The sequence below is a fragment of the Grammomys surdaster genome, unplaced genomic scaffold (assembly GCF_004785775.1).
Source record: "Grammomys surdaster isolate TR1022 unplaced genomic scaffold, NIH_TR_1.0 126176, whole genome shotgun sequence".
Taxonomy (NCBI): domain Eukaryota; kingdom Metazoa; phylum Chordata; class Mammalia; order Rodentia; family Muridae; genus Grammomys; species Grammomys surdaster.
This window is the reverse complement of record NW_021620983.1, coordinates 6,902,733-6,918,043: the sequence shown is the minus strand read 5'-3', so window position 1 is coordinate 6,918,043 and position 15,311 is coordinate 6,902,733. Positions and strand designations below refer to the sequence as shown.

At 41.5% G+C, this 15,311-nt stretch overlaps 1 protein-coding gene across 1 annotated transcript in view; it reads right to left on the bottom strand.

Annotated features, from left to right (window-relative positions):
* The window catches only part of Gys2 (glycogen synthase 2), a 37,908-nt gene extending 34,064 nt beyond the window's left edge, over positions 1 to 3,844 (bottom strand). The window contains exon 1 of the mRNA XM_028757520.1: positions 3,427 to 3,844. Coding sequence (XP_028613353.1) covers positions 3,427 to 3,547 — 121 coding nt within the window. The 5' untranslated portion in view covers positions 3,548 to 3,844. The remainder of the gene's footprint in view (positions 1 to 3,426) is intronic.
* Positions 3,845 to 15,311: the final 11,467 nt, after the last annotated feature.

The following is a 15,311-nucleotide window of genomic DNA, read 5'->3' as shown; positions in this document are numbered from 1 at the left end:
GCACCTGAGGCTGGTGTGCACCTGAGGCTGGTGTGCACCTGAGGCTGGTGTGCACCTGAGGCTGTGCATAAGCAGGACAGATTGTTTTGAGAATAATGTCGAGTAACTCCGATTCCTTCTCTTGATGTGTTCCCCACATTTCTGTCATTCACTCATAAAACCCTTGTACTGGAGAACTGTTTTGCTACCTTCAGACATCTTTTGTTGGACCAGAGAGTTGGGTGAAGGGTTAAGACCACTCCTGGCTCTTGTAGAAGGCTCACACTCATTTCCCAGCATCCACGTGCTCACTACTGCCTGCAACTGCACTTACAGGGCTTCATGGACAGGGCTTTTGGCCTTCATGGACACTTCATGCACACGGTACAGTGATGTACATTCAGGCAAGCATATATATATATATATATATATATATATATATATATATAATTTAATACAATTTTATAAAATTTGATAAAAAAAGAAACCTGTTTTTTAAAGTGTTGTTTTCTTAGACCTGAATACATGTCCTTGTTTGCCGCAGATCATCGTAGGATGGCCAAAGCACACTGTATTCTCTTTATTCAGGAAGCATGTGATATTTAGATAGCCTAAGATTTTTTTGTTTTGTTTTGTTTTTTCTTGAAGCTTCAAAAAAAATCTCTGATATTTGACCATAAGTCAAAGTTTTTCATCTATGGACCACTTTCTTAGACAGTGAAGATTTTAGTATTTAGTTGTTATATGTATTTAGTTGTTATATCTATTTAGTTGTTACATGTATTTAGTTGTTATTTAGTTGCTACATCTATTTAGTTGTTACATGTATTTAGTTGTTACATGTATTTAGTTGCTATTTTGTTATTATATGTATTCTCACCAGATGAAATGTTCTTCCCATCTTTGCCATGTGTGGAGTCACCAGGTGTCCTCATGTGTCCTCTCAGCTATGAAGCAAGGGAAGCCTGTTTGTGAGCTCTAAGATGACTTACGTTATACCCACAAACTTACAGGACTACAGACTCAAGCTAGATTTTAAAAAGAAGCTACAGTAGCAAAGACTCATGAAGGATGGCTAGATTCATTATCTAAAGAAAACTTATATTGAAACATTAAATTTATGCTCAAGATGTCACCATGAACAGATAACCATTTTAAAGCCAATCCACAGGCGATGAGAGATGACTCATCAGGGAAGAACATTTGCTGCTCTACTTGTGTTCAACTCCGGCTCTCACACGCCAGCTCCCAACCCTCTGTGACTCCAGGTCCCAGAGGCCGGACACCCTCTTCTAGCCTTTTCTGTACAGGTGCACCTACACACATACATTCATATTCATATATATAAACAAAAGTAAAATGTTTTTATAAATAAAAAAGCCAAATGAACTTTTTTTTTTTTTTTTTGGTTTGGTTTTTCGAGACAGGGTTTCTCTGTGGAGCCCTGGCTGTCCTGGAACTCACTCTGTAGACCAGGCTGGCCTCGAACTCAGAAATCCACCTGCCTCTGCCTCCCGTGCTGGGATTAAAGGCGTGTGCCACCACCCGGCATGAACATGTTCTATATGCCAGGAACTTCTCAAGAGCCAAGGTCACCATGCATGTCACCAACATGTAAGACCCCCAAGACTACAATTTTCACGAGTGATCCCTTCCAATGCCCCATTTGTGTTTGCTCAGTGGAGAGAAGAGAGGAAAGAAGGGTCATTTGGTGTCAAGGGCTTGTGCACGGGTCTTCAGGACTGATTCCCAGTGCTAACCTCACCCCAGACTTTCCTCTCCAAAAGCTCTGTCCAGGAGTACCTGTGTACTCTGCAGAGAAAACATTTCCCTCCAAGGAGACTCTGGGACTTGTGTGTAGTAGTAGTGGCCCTGTTCCCAAGAGCCCTGGCCATATTCAGAAACTGTAGAGATAGAATTGGTGAGTGGAAGGGGGCTTTTGAAAGATCTGTGTATACCACACTCTCCTTTTCTGTGGTAAGGCCCGGCCCTCTCTCCTCCTCTTGCCAGTACAGAGGACAAAGAGTTCATCTTTTGAGCTGCACCTGTGGGCTTCTAAACAGAGGGGCCCACTGTTGACCTTTCTTTTACGTATTTTCTAAATTTGTACTGGGGAACTTTGAACAGTCAGCATAAGATAGAAACCAGGACAGAGTTCAGATACAATCCTGTGTATGTGTGCGTACACATGATGCACGTGGTACACGTGTGGGTACATGTTCTTGTGGGTGCACGTGGGAGAGCATGTGCACATACACATATAGGCCGGAGGTCACCAAAGTCCTGTTGACTTTGCTTTGTGAAACAGGGTCTCTCACTTGCCTGGAGCTTACTCATTTTGCTAGGCTAGCTGGCCAGTCAGCCTCTGGTGCCCACCTGCCTCCACCCCCACAGCCCTGGGACCTCCACAGCCCTGGAACCACAGGCATCTGTGGCCACACCCAGCTTTTTCACATGGGTTCTTGGGATGGAACCCAGGTCCTTATGCCTTCCAGACAAGCATTTTACTGACTGAATTATCTCCCCAGCGTCAGCAAATATAATTCTAACTCTGATGTTATGCTGACTCTCAAGAGGTGCAAGGAAGAAACAGAATCCTCATTCATTCTCAGCTCCCACCTCCAAATTACAAAGGTTGTTACTACCATTTACCCACTCCCCTCATCTCGCTCACTGGCTTTGTATGACCTTGGAGAGTCGAGCCTTCGAAACCCATTCACCTGTTAATATTCCCTTGAGAGTTTTAAGCCAGGCATGATGGCATACACTTTTAATCCCAGCACCTGAATCTGCGAGTTTCCATAACTAAACTGTGAGCTCATGTGTCAACGTCCTTAAACTAGAAGGTATCAGTCTGTAAGAACTGCCTTTCACATAGCCGTATAAATACCTCTATTAGGAAAATCACTTAGGTTGCCTTACCCTTCATTTTTAAAAAAGTGGTTTCTGTATTTGCACAGCATTAGAGAAAGGTTAACTTCAATCTTTCTCAGTGGAACACAATTTGAATGAAACTCTAATTCCACTCTTATCTTGAATTCTTAGAAGTACTAAACACTAATAGCACAAAGAGGCAACATGTCTGACTAGTCCTGACCACATAAAGCTTTTCCTCTAATAAAAGAATCCCTCAGTTTGCTTTTAAGTCATAAGGAAAATGCCCAGAAAAAAAACCAATAATTTTTAAATTCCCACTTTGCCATGATCATGTACATTTCTAACATAATTAACATGTCTGTTTAGTCACTCAGTTTCCTTGCCGATCTCCCCCTATTCACCCCATACATAGGTTTATGTTTTCATTGCCTGTGGGAAAGAGTTTTACGACCTACAGACATCTTCAGAGCCTATGCTGCCCCACTACTGCTCATGACCACTGAGGTCCCCTGTGCCTCCTAATCTTGCCCTCTAGCCTGCACATGGCCAAGTGTTAGGAGTAGTACAAACCTTTGTTGGTCACTTCCCAGGAAACTTCAAAAAGCAGCAAGTCTTCCACAGGGAGTCTTTCAGCTTCCCACACAGGGAGCCCACCGAGGGACGTCACAGACAAGGAGCGGCCCCTGAGCATTCTTCGTCCAGCTGTCTGGTGTTGGGGACCTGATTCAGCTGACTGCAGTAAGCACTGAACACAAGCTGAGAGGTGTCAGCCTTGGGATCTCCGCTACAGAGTGAACCAGCAAGGCGAGGTCACATGAACTCACAGCTGGATGAAGCGTGCCCAGCTCCTTGCTGCCTTTCAGGGCAGGTCAGGAGAGGGCAGTGCCTCAAACTTATAATCCACACAGACACTCAAAAAAAAAAAAATCACAAGTGAAACCTGACTGTTCACAGCAGGGCAGGTAGCCAGAGGACATACTGAGCATGACAAGAGTCCAGGCCTTTGGCCTTTGGCCTTTAGACCAAACTCCTACATTCTCTGTCTGGATGCTTATTTTATCATCTGCTGAAGGACAAGCAGGAGTTTCCTCAGACATAAGCAGTTTTCCGCAGACCGCATGGTGGTGCCTAGTATCTACCCCAGTGTGGGCCTAGTTGTGGTCTTCCCTCCACCTCTCCTTACCTAGAACCCAGAGTTTTATTCCCACTTATTTTATTCTAAATGTACAAACTGAATTGTGGTGAAAGACTAGATCTTGATTCTCCTTAAACACTATACGTTTTCCATATACAAAAGCCCACACCGCAGTGTCTTTCTGTATAACACATAAAAAATGTAATTTTGGTTGATTAATTGTTGTCAATTCCTATCTTAAAGACTAAACAGGAATGAATTTTTGTCACATCTGTGAATTTTAAATGTCAAGTATTATGAGATTGATAATATTTCATAATTCAGTGGTCAGGAAAGTATTAAAATATGGGGGAAAGTTGCAGAAGAGATTAAACTCTGAACTTTCACCAGGTTTACATCATCAGCAAATGCCATATACTGTTTCTTCTGTATTTGTCAGTGTACAACTATGTATGTGTTAGTGCGTTTGCTTATACATACAAACACACATACACATACACAGACACAGACACACACCACCCTCCACACACTTCCCAAAAGATAGTCACAAGCATGCTTGATTTTTAACCATGTCCCTGACAAGTTTAGTTTGCTATCAGCATGCCTACATTATTATGCCTTTTTTTTCCTTCAGAAAATGTGTTGTGGCACATGCACACATATGCACACATGCACATACCACATGGAAAAAATGCAATAGAAAATTTTGAAATAGAATTTTTAAAATTCTCACAAAAACTAAATTGTAATATAGTATAGAAAATATTATTAGTTTTTTAAGCAACATCATTCAGAGTTGGTCTAATTTACTTAAGCCTGTCTTAATGACTCAAGGTGAGTAAAGTCATATTTTATTGTGTAGTATGAATAAACCTGTGTAAATGAAGTAGAATATATGCTTGTCTTCCAGGATTCAGTGACGTTAAAACAATTCTTATTCTTACCTATGAACATGTATATAATTACATAATCTATATTTACTTGTTTGAACTTTGACAGAAAAGCTTATACAGCTAACTTTAAAAATCAAGTCAAAGGGCTGGGGAGTTGGTTTAGTGGGTGAAGGAGCTTGCAGCAAGCCTGATGACTAGAGTTTGATCCATAGAACTTATGAAAGGGGGGAGGAGAGAACTGAATGCACAAAGTGTTCTCTGACCTTCACATGTATGTTGCGATATGCGTGCCCACATTCTGCTACACACATACATGAACACATACATGCATACATAATACAATAATAATAATAAACAAATAAAATGATAAACAAATAAAATAATTTTTGAGAAAATCAAGTACTATGATAGTATAAATGTGTGCCTATGTGCCGTATGCTCAACATGGCTATCTCTCTGAAGAAACTCTGTGTATTGACTTAACCCCTGAGGGTTCTGCAAATACAAATCCCAATAAAACTGAACAGAAGGTCATGTTGACGAGGAGTGAGAACGTGGTGTCAGGGAGGAGGTGGCCTTGGGTTTTCTGTGGTCTCAGCAACTGCAGACTGGTTCCTCTAGCACTGAGTGGGCTGCAGAGAGCTAACTCATGCTGCTACCAAGTAAGAGCAAGTGCTCAGCATTGTATCAGTCTCTGGCCGGGGCCAGTCCAATCAGCCACTTCTCAGTTCTGTGAACTTCTGCCAGTGTCTTCTATGCTATTAAACCTATCTAACTGATACAGAATAATTCCCATAGATGTCAACATGCTCAACATAGGAACAAAGTTCCAAAAGAAATTAGGGAATGGCTGGTGGAAGAGTATTAAGAAATACTCAGCCGTGGTTACAAAGTGTCTAGAAAGATCCCGTCAAACTTTCCCCGAGGGCAGTGGTCATCATTGGAGGATGAGAGGAAACTCTTTTTCAAAAGTATTTTGAGTATAATACTATGAATACTTAATTATGTAAAATACTTGAAGAGATGACCTTAGATGAATGAACATATTTGAAAGCACATAGTATAATCAGGATATAAAGTAGAGCGAACAGTGAAACTGACTCAAGTCTGTGATCATTCATATGCACGCATGTGAATAGAAGACAAATCAACAGGCTAGGAGGGTCTGTGGTAAAACTAACAATGATCATCTCTAAGTGGTTATGCCTAATATACATAGCCTTTTAGCTTGTGCACGTGCAAACACACTGTACACAAAGCAAATAAAATAGCTTTCAAAAGTGTAACCACAGCACCTCGTGTTATACATTTCCCCTCTTTGGTATTTTGAACTTTTAAAACGTTTGTCTTGTTTTTATTTGTGCCTTGATGTGTGTGTGCCTGTGTATGAGAGGACCCACACAGTCCAAAACAGGACTTCAGATCCCTTAGGACTGGAGTTATGGGTTGCGATGAGCCAGTATGGGAGCCAGGAACCAGGGGAGCAGTCAGCATTCTTGACTGCTGAGCCATCTCTCCAACCCTAGTTTGATTACCTTTTTAAAAAGTCCTGCTTCCCCATTTACTTCTCATGTCAAGTTCTGACATGTCCAAGGACATCTCCTAATGATGCCCTCTGAGGCACAGATGGGCAACACTTTTTACTGTTATTCTCAATGTGAGGAGAACATTGTGCCAAACCTTTGCTTTTGTAGTGGTGAATACCGTTTTTAAAATTGTTAAGTCAAGCAAGAGACATGAAGTCCATGGAACTATAAAAAGCATCGAAATCCATGAAATCATATAAAGCATTACTGCCAATTATATTCTCACCAATGCATATCATTGACACGAGATCTCATCTTTTAGGTATACATTGGCAGCAGCCTTGGCAGAAAGAAAGAAGAAAAGGAAAGGAAGGGATATTGCATCAAGCAAAGTTCTCTCCTTCACAAACTATGAAGTTTACATGAAAAATACCCAGCAAAGAGCTGGCAGATGAATGAGAACTGTCCTGACAAAGACAGAGGAAGAAGGATGCTCGAAGGATGCTGAGTCCCAGTTTTACAGCTGTGTTAGCATGCAAGAGGATGAGTCAAGCATAATGAAGATTGTATTTGATTCTGTGTTAGCCACGCCAGCAGAGGTCACCAGATACACTTAGGAAAGCTCTGTTGGCTGAGACATGTTGGAATCTTCTTGTTCATCTTTAGGACTTCTGAGGCTTGATTAGATCTACCTGTATGTCATGGGCGATTCGGGACATTTTAATGAAGGATATGTGCACTATTCAAGTGGTCCATGATATTTTCTGGTTCTGTCTGTTTAGCTCTTTGAGACAGGGTCTCTCTATATAATCTTTGGCTGTCTTTAAACTTACTATGTTGCCCAGACTAGCCTTGAACTTCAGAGATCTACCTGCCTGTGCCACCATGTCCAGTGGCTCAAGATATTTTTTCTGCTTTCATCTGGACATAGTGACTTTAATCTTGTGAAGCATAGATAAGTCATAGTGGATCAAGTACCACCATGTTCCTGAAGAAATCTATAAAATGGCAAGCAGTAACATCAGATAGAAACCGGGGGGGGGGGGGGGGAAATCTGTGGAGGCCAGAAAATAATGTCAGATCAAGAATATGATGAACACCTCAAGAGGCTAGAGAAGTGTTCGCAAAGGCTTTCATTCTCACAGTGACAGAAGGAAAACCAGAAAGCCTGGAACTCAAGTCCTAATGAACGCCAAGGGGAGATAAGACGAGACAGAGAACAGATGAACCTAAGAAAGAGAGATCAAAGAACTAATCAAAGAAAGGTGGTAGTGTGAACTTTACCCAAGTTATAACAAGAAGACATTGGAAGGCTTTCACTAAGAGTTTGTTCCATAGATAAGGCAATATTGGTAAGGACATAATAGGATGTCTGGAGTCAGAGGCTACAAAGCCTACATTTCGGTGACAAATTCTAGAATGTAAAATATCATCTCTTGTGAGGGCAGCACCATCTGCATGCTTTAAAACTGAAATGGAAGCAAGTTATTTAGCATTTGGATCTTAGACAACAGTTTCCATAATTTCATGAATCTATCAAGGATTTAACCCACGGATTAGGTCAGAGACCTCATGATCCAATCACTTCCTCAAAGCACATCAACAGACAGTCATACCCCTATGTGAGTATACGGAGGGCAGTTTTTTATTCAAACCATAGCAGTGTTTGATGGCAGTAAGTGGAATTCAAGGCTCATGAGGATGTGGAACAATAGAAGTCAGCCAATATAGAATATTGAGAATTAGCTCCCTAAGAAAATCATATTTAAGTTGAGACTGAGGGTAAAAAAGTGAACTTAGCAGAATTTTAGGCAGAGAAACTATCATATACAAAGATGTAAAGGATATGGTAAATTCAGAGTTCAAAGTTCAACATGCTTAGAATCAGAGGTGATAAAGGAGTGGGTTAGAGTCCCAGGAAAAGGCGATTACAAATGCCTATTTATGTCCAAAGCAGGACATATGCACTGGTGTATGGGAAATGTGGCAGAAATAGAAAATTTTATTTTGATCACATAGATTATGGAAACTCTCTATTGAAAACAAGCATTTGTCTCTTTGATGGAAGGACGGACAGCCGGTTTGTATGTAGAATTATAGGAAGAAAACATTCTTACCTGCCATAAATATTTGCCCTCCTCCCCACCCTCATCGCTCCTCTAGCTTAAGATTGCCTCAAACTTGTGATTCTCTCACCTCTGTCTAGAGTTCTGGGGCCATGGGTATTTTAAGAATTAAGATGTTTATTTTTATATTGTACAAAATTCTCCAAGAATTAATGAAACTTTAATATTAAAATAGAAAAGGAAGTATTTACAATTACAGGTTTTCTGATGTAAATACTGTAAGGAAAAGAGTGCCTCTACCCTTATTTTTTAAATTGTATTGACTGTTTAATTGAAATTTAATTTATAAACTCACCCTTTGCCTTTCCTCTCTCCAATCCTTCCCACAGCCGCGCATTCCCCCTCAAATTGATTGATTCTTTCCATTTACCACTATTACATATCCACGAATAAATGTATGAATACCAAAAAACTAAACTTGGTTTTTTAAATAAAAGAAACACCTTGTATTTTTCCTTGTATTTTTCTTTTTAAAATCTCCTGTTGCTGTAATAAAAGATCCAGATAAAAAGCAGATGAAGAAATAGTGAGATACAAAGGCACCTTCTGCCAGCTCTAACAGCCTATATCCTACCGCCTACCCCATGGTAAAGGAAAGAACCAAAGCCTACACGTGGTCCTCTGAATTCCACCCACATGTCATGGTATCACTCACACACACACACACACACACACACACACACACACACACACAGAGAGACAGAGAGAGAGAGAGACAGACAGAGAGACAGACAGAGAGACAGACAGACACAGATAGACACACAGAGATAGACAGAGAGAGACACACACATACATACACACAGAGAGAGACAGACACACACATACACGGAGAGACATAAACACACACACAGAGACAGACAGAGAGAGAGAGAGAGACAGAGACAGAAAGACAGAGACAGACAGACACACAGAGATAGACACAGAGAGAGAGACACATACTTACACAGAGAGAGAGACAAACACACACATACATGGAGAGACATAAACAGAGAGAGACAGAGAGAGACAGAGAGAGACAGAGAGAGACAGAGAGAGAGAGAGAGAGAGAGAGAGAGAGAGAGAGAGAGAGAGGTAAAAAGAAAAATTTGAAGCAACTGAATAGAGAAAAAGGGCTTCTTTTGGTTCAGACTCCAGGTCACACTCCATCTTGGGGATGCTAGGGCATTAGGAACTTGAGGTATTTACCACATCACATTCATAGTCAGGAATTACAGCAATTAATGTATTCACCTTAAGTAGTTATTTAAATAATTCACACCATAGGTTTCCAAAGCTCTGCATACTACCAGGAGAGTCCTTTAATGCTAGGTGTGTCTCTGTAGTGACTGGGTAGCTTCTTTGGATTCTGTTCTTTGGGTCTTTGCTGCCACATGTCTGATTCTCTCTAGGGGTAGCCAGGCCCGTTATATATCAGGCAGGACAGGAGATTAGTCGGCTTCAGGTGACTGCGGTGTGGTGATGAATGTGCAGGCAAAGAACACACTTGGGAACGGCTTTAGAGAACTGGTTCACTCATGGGGGGTCTCAGGAGATTGAAGGATATTTATGCCCCTGGGGAGGTGGCCAGGATATTTGTGGTTGGAAGATGCTTCATCTGCATGCTCGAGAACTATAGGGTGTGTTGTGGGAAACCTTATAAGGTCAAACAAGGAGTGAAGCCTGATAACTGTTAGGGTAAAAAATTCTCACTAGGCTTGGTGGTAGGGGAGTTGGCTTTATGGTGCCAGGCTGGGAGAGGGGAGGTAGCCAATTTCTGACATCCTCATGCTTGAGGTATCCAGGGTTGAAGCTCCCTTGACCCTTCTTATGTAACTCTGGGCCATTACAGTCTTAAAAGTTTTGAGTAGAATTTTTTTGTCTTTTTTTTTCCCACTATATTTTAGGAGAAGAATAAAAAAAAAATACTCTCCTATTAGTCAAACCTCCAATCACTTCTCATGGACTGTTACTAGCTTGTATTGAAAGGACTTTACAATCTAAAGCTTCTAATTTCCTTCTGCTACCACTTCAGAGCCAGAAGGGGCCTCTTCCTTCCCCTGCTAAACTGTCCACGATCAGCTAACACCACCAGACCTTTCTAGAGCATCAGATGTATTGTCTTTCGTCTGTTAAGTGTTTGGTCCTCACAGCAATCTTGGGAGATTTGTTTGGACACTGTAGTCCTTTCTAGATGACAACCCCAAGGCAAAGTTCAATAAATGCTGCCCTAGTTTAATTTCTGTTGCTGTGATAGAATACCCCAACAAAAAGCAACCAGGGGTAAGTTAGTTAGTTAATTAGTTGTTAGTTACTTAGTTGGTTGATTGGTTAGTTGGTTGGTTAGTTAGTTAGTTTTGTTTCATTTACAATTCCAGGTTTCAGTCCATGATTCCTGGAATTATCACAGTAGAGCTTGAGACAACTGGCCACATCACATCCATTTTCAAGAACAGAGAGAAATTAATGGATATAGGCCTACCCACAGTAGGCTGAGTGCTTACATCAAGTAACCTACAGACAGGCCAGCACTTTGTGCCAAGTTTATAGTTATAGATAATGATCACAGAAAGGGTTAAGGCAGGATTAAAGCCTACCTTACACCAGGAAACTCAACTGCAGAATCTGTAGTTCAGCTTTCTATGACTTGACCATTGTTTGCTTCTGGCAGTTCAGTTTAGGAGAATTCTCCAGAAACTGTCTGCTGTTCTGACCTAGTATAAATCTCAGTCAGCACTGTGTCACTGAACCCTGGTGACAGTTTCCATGGTGTGTGGGTGTAGGGAGATGGGGTTCCCAGCATCCAGTTCCCTGAAGAAGGCAGCTGAGGGGTATGGAGTCAGCAATTTCTTGGTCAAAGGCTGCTTGCATTTGACAATTTCTATCTTCTTTAACTCTGCTATTCTGTAGCTAAAAGCTGATGGGTTCTGGCAATTTAACTCCTGATGATAGCAGCAGGGGATTAAGGAAAAAAGGCTTAGTTACCAAGAGGTTTGGAATGAACCAGAGAGAAAAGAAAAAGAAGAAAAGAGGAAAGTCAGGCAGGCACACATAAACTTTGGTCAGCCCGATCAGATCACCTCTTTCATCAGTTTTTACATAATCATATACATACACATATACACATGTATATACGTACATATGTATCGACACACAAAGATATATACATTTAGTGGATGGAGCAGAGTGCCAAAAGCCATGCTTCATTCCTGTTCTCAGCCTTTTTATGCCTTCTTAGACAGAAGTACTGTATGAAATTACCTCATAGATAAAATGTTACACAAGAGAGAGTTACAGAAGGATGCCCATAGTAAGTTCAAAGCAATGTTTCATTCCATAAGCTCATTATAAGTTCAAAGCAATAGTTTCACATGGACTTGCTTTATCATGGTGCATACCTGTGGCCTCAACCTTGGACCCAAACTAGAATGTTTTTCCTTGATCACAAATCTGTCTCAAGCCTATTTCTCTTCTTAGTGTAATTTATGAAAGTTCATTGTATTCCTTATTATGCAGCCTTTACTTGCTATTCTAGGAAGAGGGGGCACATTCTATTTTTGATTCTAACTTTATTACACATTTCTGGCAAAACAACTAAAACCATCTCCTTAGACTTTCCCCCTAAAATTATTTAAATCAAATCAGGAATGCTTCAAAGTAATTATTTCATCTAGCATTATTCATGAAAGTTCATCTTCATGTTGAGTTGCGGGAAATTTTCCTAGTAGAGTGGACTGATGCCCAGGAATCATTAGACTATGTAATAATAGCAGGAAAGGCAGATCAGCAGTGAGAAGCAGTGGGATGAAGTCTCTGGGACTGTGCATCTCCAGAGTGTCCCCATCACAGCCATACAAACTGGTGGGCTATCTCCAGGAAACTCACTTGCTTGTCATAGCCTTTCCTAGATGGCTTCTGTCACCATGTCACGCTCATCCACTTGACTACTAAACAACCAGGTTCGACTCAGATTCAAACTACCAGTTGCCACTGACTCCTTTAGGTTTATGATTCTTGCCATTTTCTTATCTTACAAGCTCTTATGGTAATACTTCTATGGCTGCTTCCCTGACCCTACTCCTTATTTCTTTCCACAGTGACTCTCTTTATTTCTGGAATAGCTCACGGTCTTCTTCAGCCCACAGTTCATGCACATAAGGTACATTTTGCCTCAGATAATCTCCCTTTCTTTTACCTTTGAGTCCATTGTAATCTCAGGGGAGAGCCTTTTGTGGCTTCCTTAAACAGAACATTTTACCTTTTAAAAAGAAAAAAGACATTTTATTTATATGAGTACACTGTAGCTGTCTTCAGACACACCAGAAGAGGGCATCAGATCCCATTACAGATGGTCATGAGCCACCATGTGTTTGCTGGGAATTGAACTCAGGACCTTCGGAAGAGCAGTCAGTGCTTTCAACCACTGAGCCATCTCTCCAGCCCAATAGTGTTTTTTTTTTTTTTTTTACCTTTTAAAAGCTCTCATTTGGTGACTTGAACATTCTCACCCAGATCTCATTGTCTCTCATGATTTCTGTTCATAATTACCTTGCTGTGTGATTTGTAATGGCCACTGTTTGTAATTACTTCACTGTGTAACTATGTCACTTCTTACCCATGGGACTTCCCTGTGCCTTCTATCCCCTCACTCGCATCCGAATCGTGTCCTGGCGTTATAGTAAGTCCTTCACATAGTGATATCCCAAAGCAAGGTTGGGCGCCTTCTGGTCACCAAGCCTGAGTAAAATGTCAACCATCACAGGTAAAAGCTAGCAAGGATTTCTTACAGGGAAGACATCAAAGGTTTGAAAACATTCAAAGAGGAGGGGAAGAAGAGGAAATGCAGAGAGAGACTTGGTGTCATCTTGGAAGAAGACTGACAACTCTTCGTCACATAGGACCACGAGGCTCCTTCCAGGGAAGCCCCTTCCTTTGCTCCCAAGTGTTTCTTTTTTGAGTCAAGTGTTTTCATCCACAATTGAGCCAGAGCAGCTGCTTCACAGATCATGAATAGAGAAAGATAATATTTGTAGTTTTATTTAAAGCTTAAGCTTTACTGTAGATGAAAATAATTTTTTTTATTTAATAGTTTTATTTTTGAGAATCTTAGACACAGGCACTATTATCTATGTCACTTCTGCCTTCCTCCCAAAATTCATGCTGTACTTTTAAATTTTTAAAGTGTATGAGTGTTGCAGTAATTATCTAAAAACGGCCACCGGTCAAGCCGACTGTCTAAGCTGCGGCAGCTCTGCCTACCTCAGCCGCCATGTTTCTCGGCCGGAGGCCACGTGCGCGCAGCAGCTAGAACCAGCCAACCAGAAACACCAGCCCTGCCACCCATGAGACACCAGCGTGGGAGATGGCTCTGCCAATCTTCCATGCTGTCTTCACAAGGCTGGGCATTGCCCAGACCATCCCGCCATCCACACGGGCCCAGTAATAAAATGAGTTTCTAATGCTTAAAGATTAATCAAAGGTTTTATATATTTGGTAAAGCTCAATAACAATATGCCCATACAAAGAGAGTTGTTTCCCAATTAGCTAACCTAAATAAAAGTTGTTACCCGTGACTGCTCTCCATACCTGTGTGGCACTCCATCGCTCCTACATTTCTGTTCTCCCTAGCTCCTCCTCTTCCTTTTTCCTCTTCCTCTCCTAACTCCTCCCACCTTAGCTCCTTCTACATAAGAGTGTTTTGTTTACATGTACTTCTGCGCACCATGTTCATGAAGTGCCCAATGAAGGTCAGAGGATAGCATTGGATCCTCTGGACCTGGAATTACAGACTTGTGAGATGTCATGTGAGTATTTAGAATTGAACCAGGGTCCTCAGCAAAAGCAATGAATGCTATTAACCACTGAGGCATCTCTCCAGTGCCCAATATTTATATTATGATGAAACACATTAATATCACTCTTTTGGAGTTTATTAGGAATATGTTGTTTACAAATCCGGTGAGCCTGAAAGTCATAACATTCAAGTTCCCAAATATTGCCGGCATCCCCTGCAGATTGTGAAATTGCTGTGTGTGGCTGACACACCACAGCTTTGCCACGTGACAGTGCTCTGGAGTCATAAGCCCAGCACCTCTGCCAGCCTTGGCATCTAATAACCCGTCACCATCTCAGTATTCCCAGGTTCATATCCCACATCACACTGGAGCCATTTTCTCTCCCTGCCCTGATACTATCCCCTCTGCCCAGAATAGTGTGTGTGTCATACATTCTACACGTGGCCAGTTCATCTTTCAACTCTGGGACTCAATGTCACCTAGAGCACAGCTTTCCTAAATTCTAGTCCCAGAGGTTATCCTTGCTGAATCTCTATGCTCCTTCCTGGCATATCCACAACTGTCTTTGCTGTACCATATTCCACAGCAATATTTGGTGCTGACCTCAGTGCCAACCTAAGTAAAGGCGAGAGCGTTGTTTCCATCCTTAGGGGTCCCCCATCCCCTGGCACACAGTGTGGAGCATGACACTCAATAGTCCAGGGGGTGTTTGCTGCTACTGTCCTTTGCTCTCTCATTTTGTTTAGATTTTGAAATAGCAATTTTCATATTGACAGCGACTCAAAGTCCTCCCATCCCAAGCTGTGGTGCTTCAGGCTAGGAGCGTTATCGATTAATAAGCCTAGCGATTTCTGTGGTGAATTCTGGGACCAGAGAACCAACTGTTCAAGGTAACTTTACAGAGTAACGGGTATTTCCGATGGTAATAAAGCATGTGACCATGTGACTGAGTGACAGAAGAGGGTCCATCAGCATGCAGCAAGTGAGAGAGAGAGATGATTGGA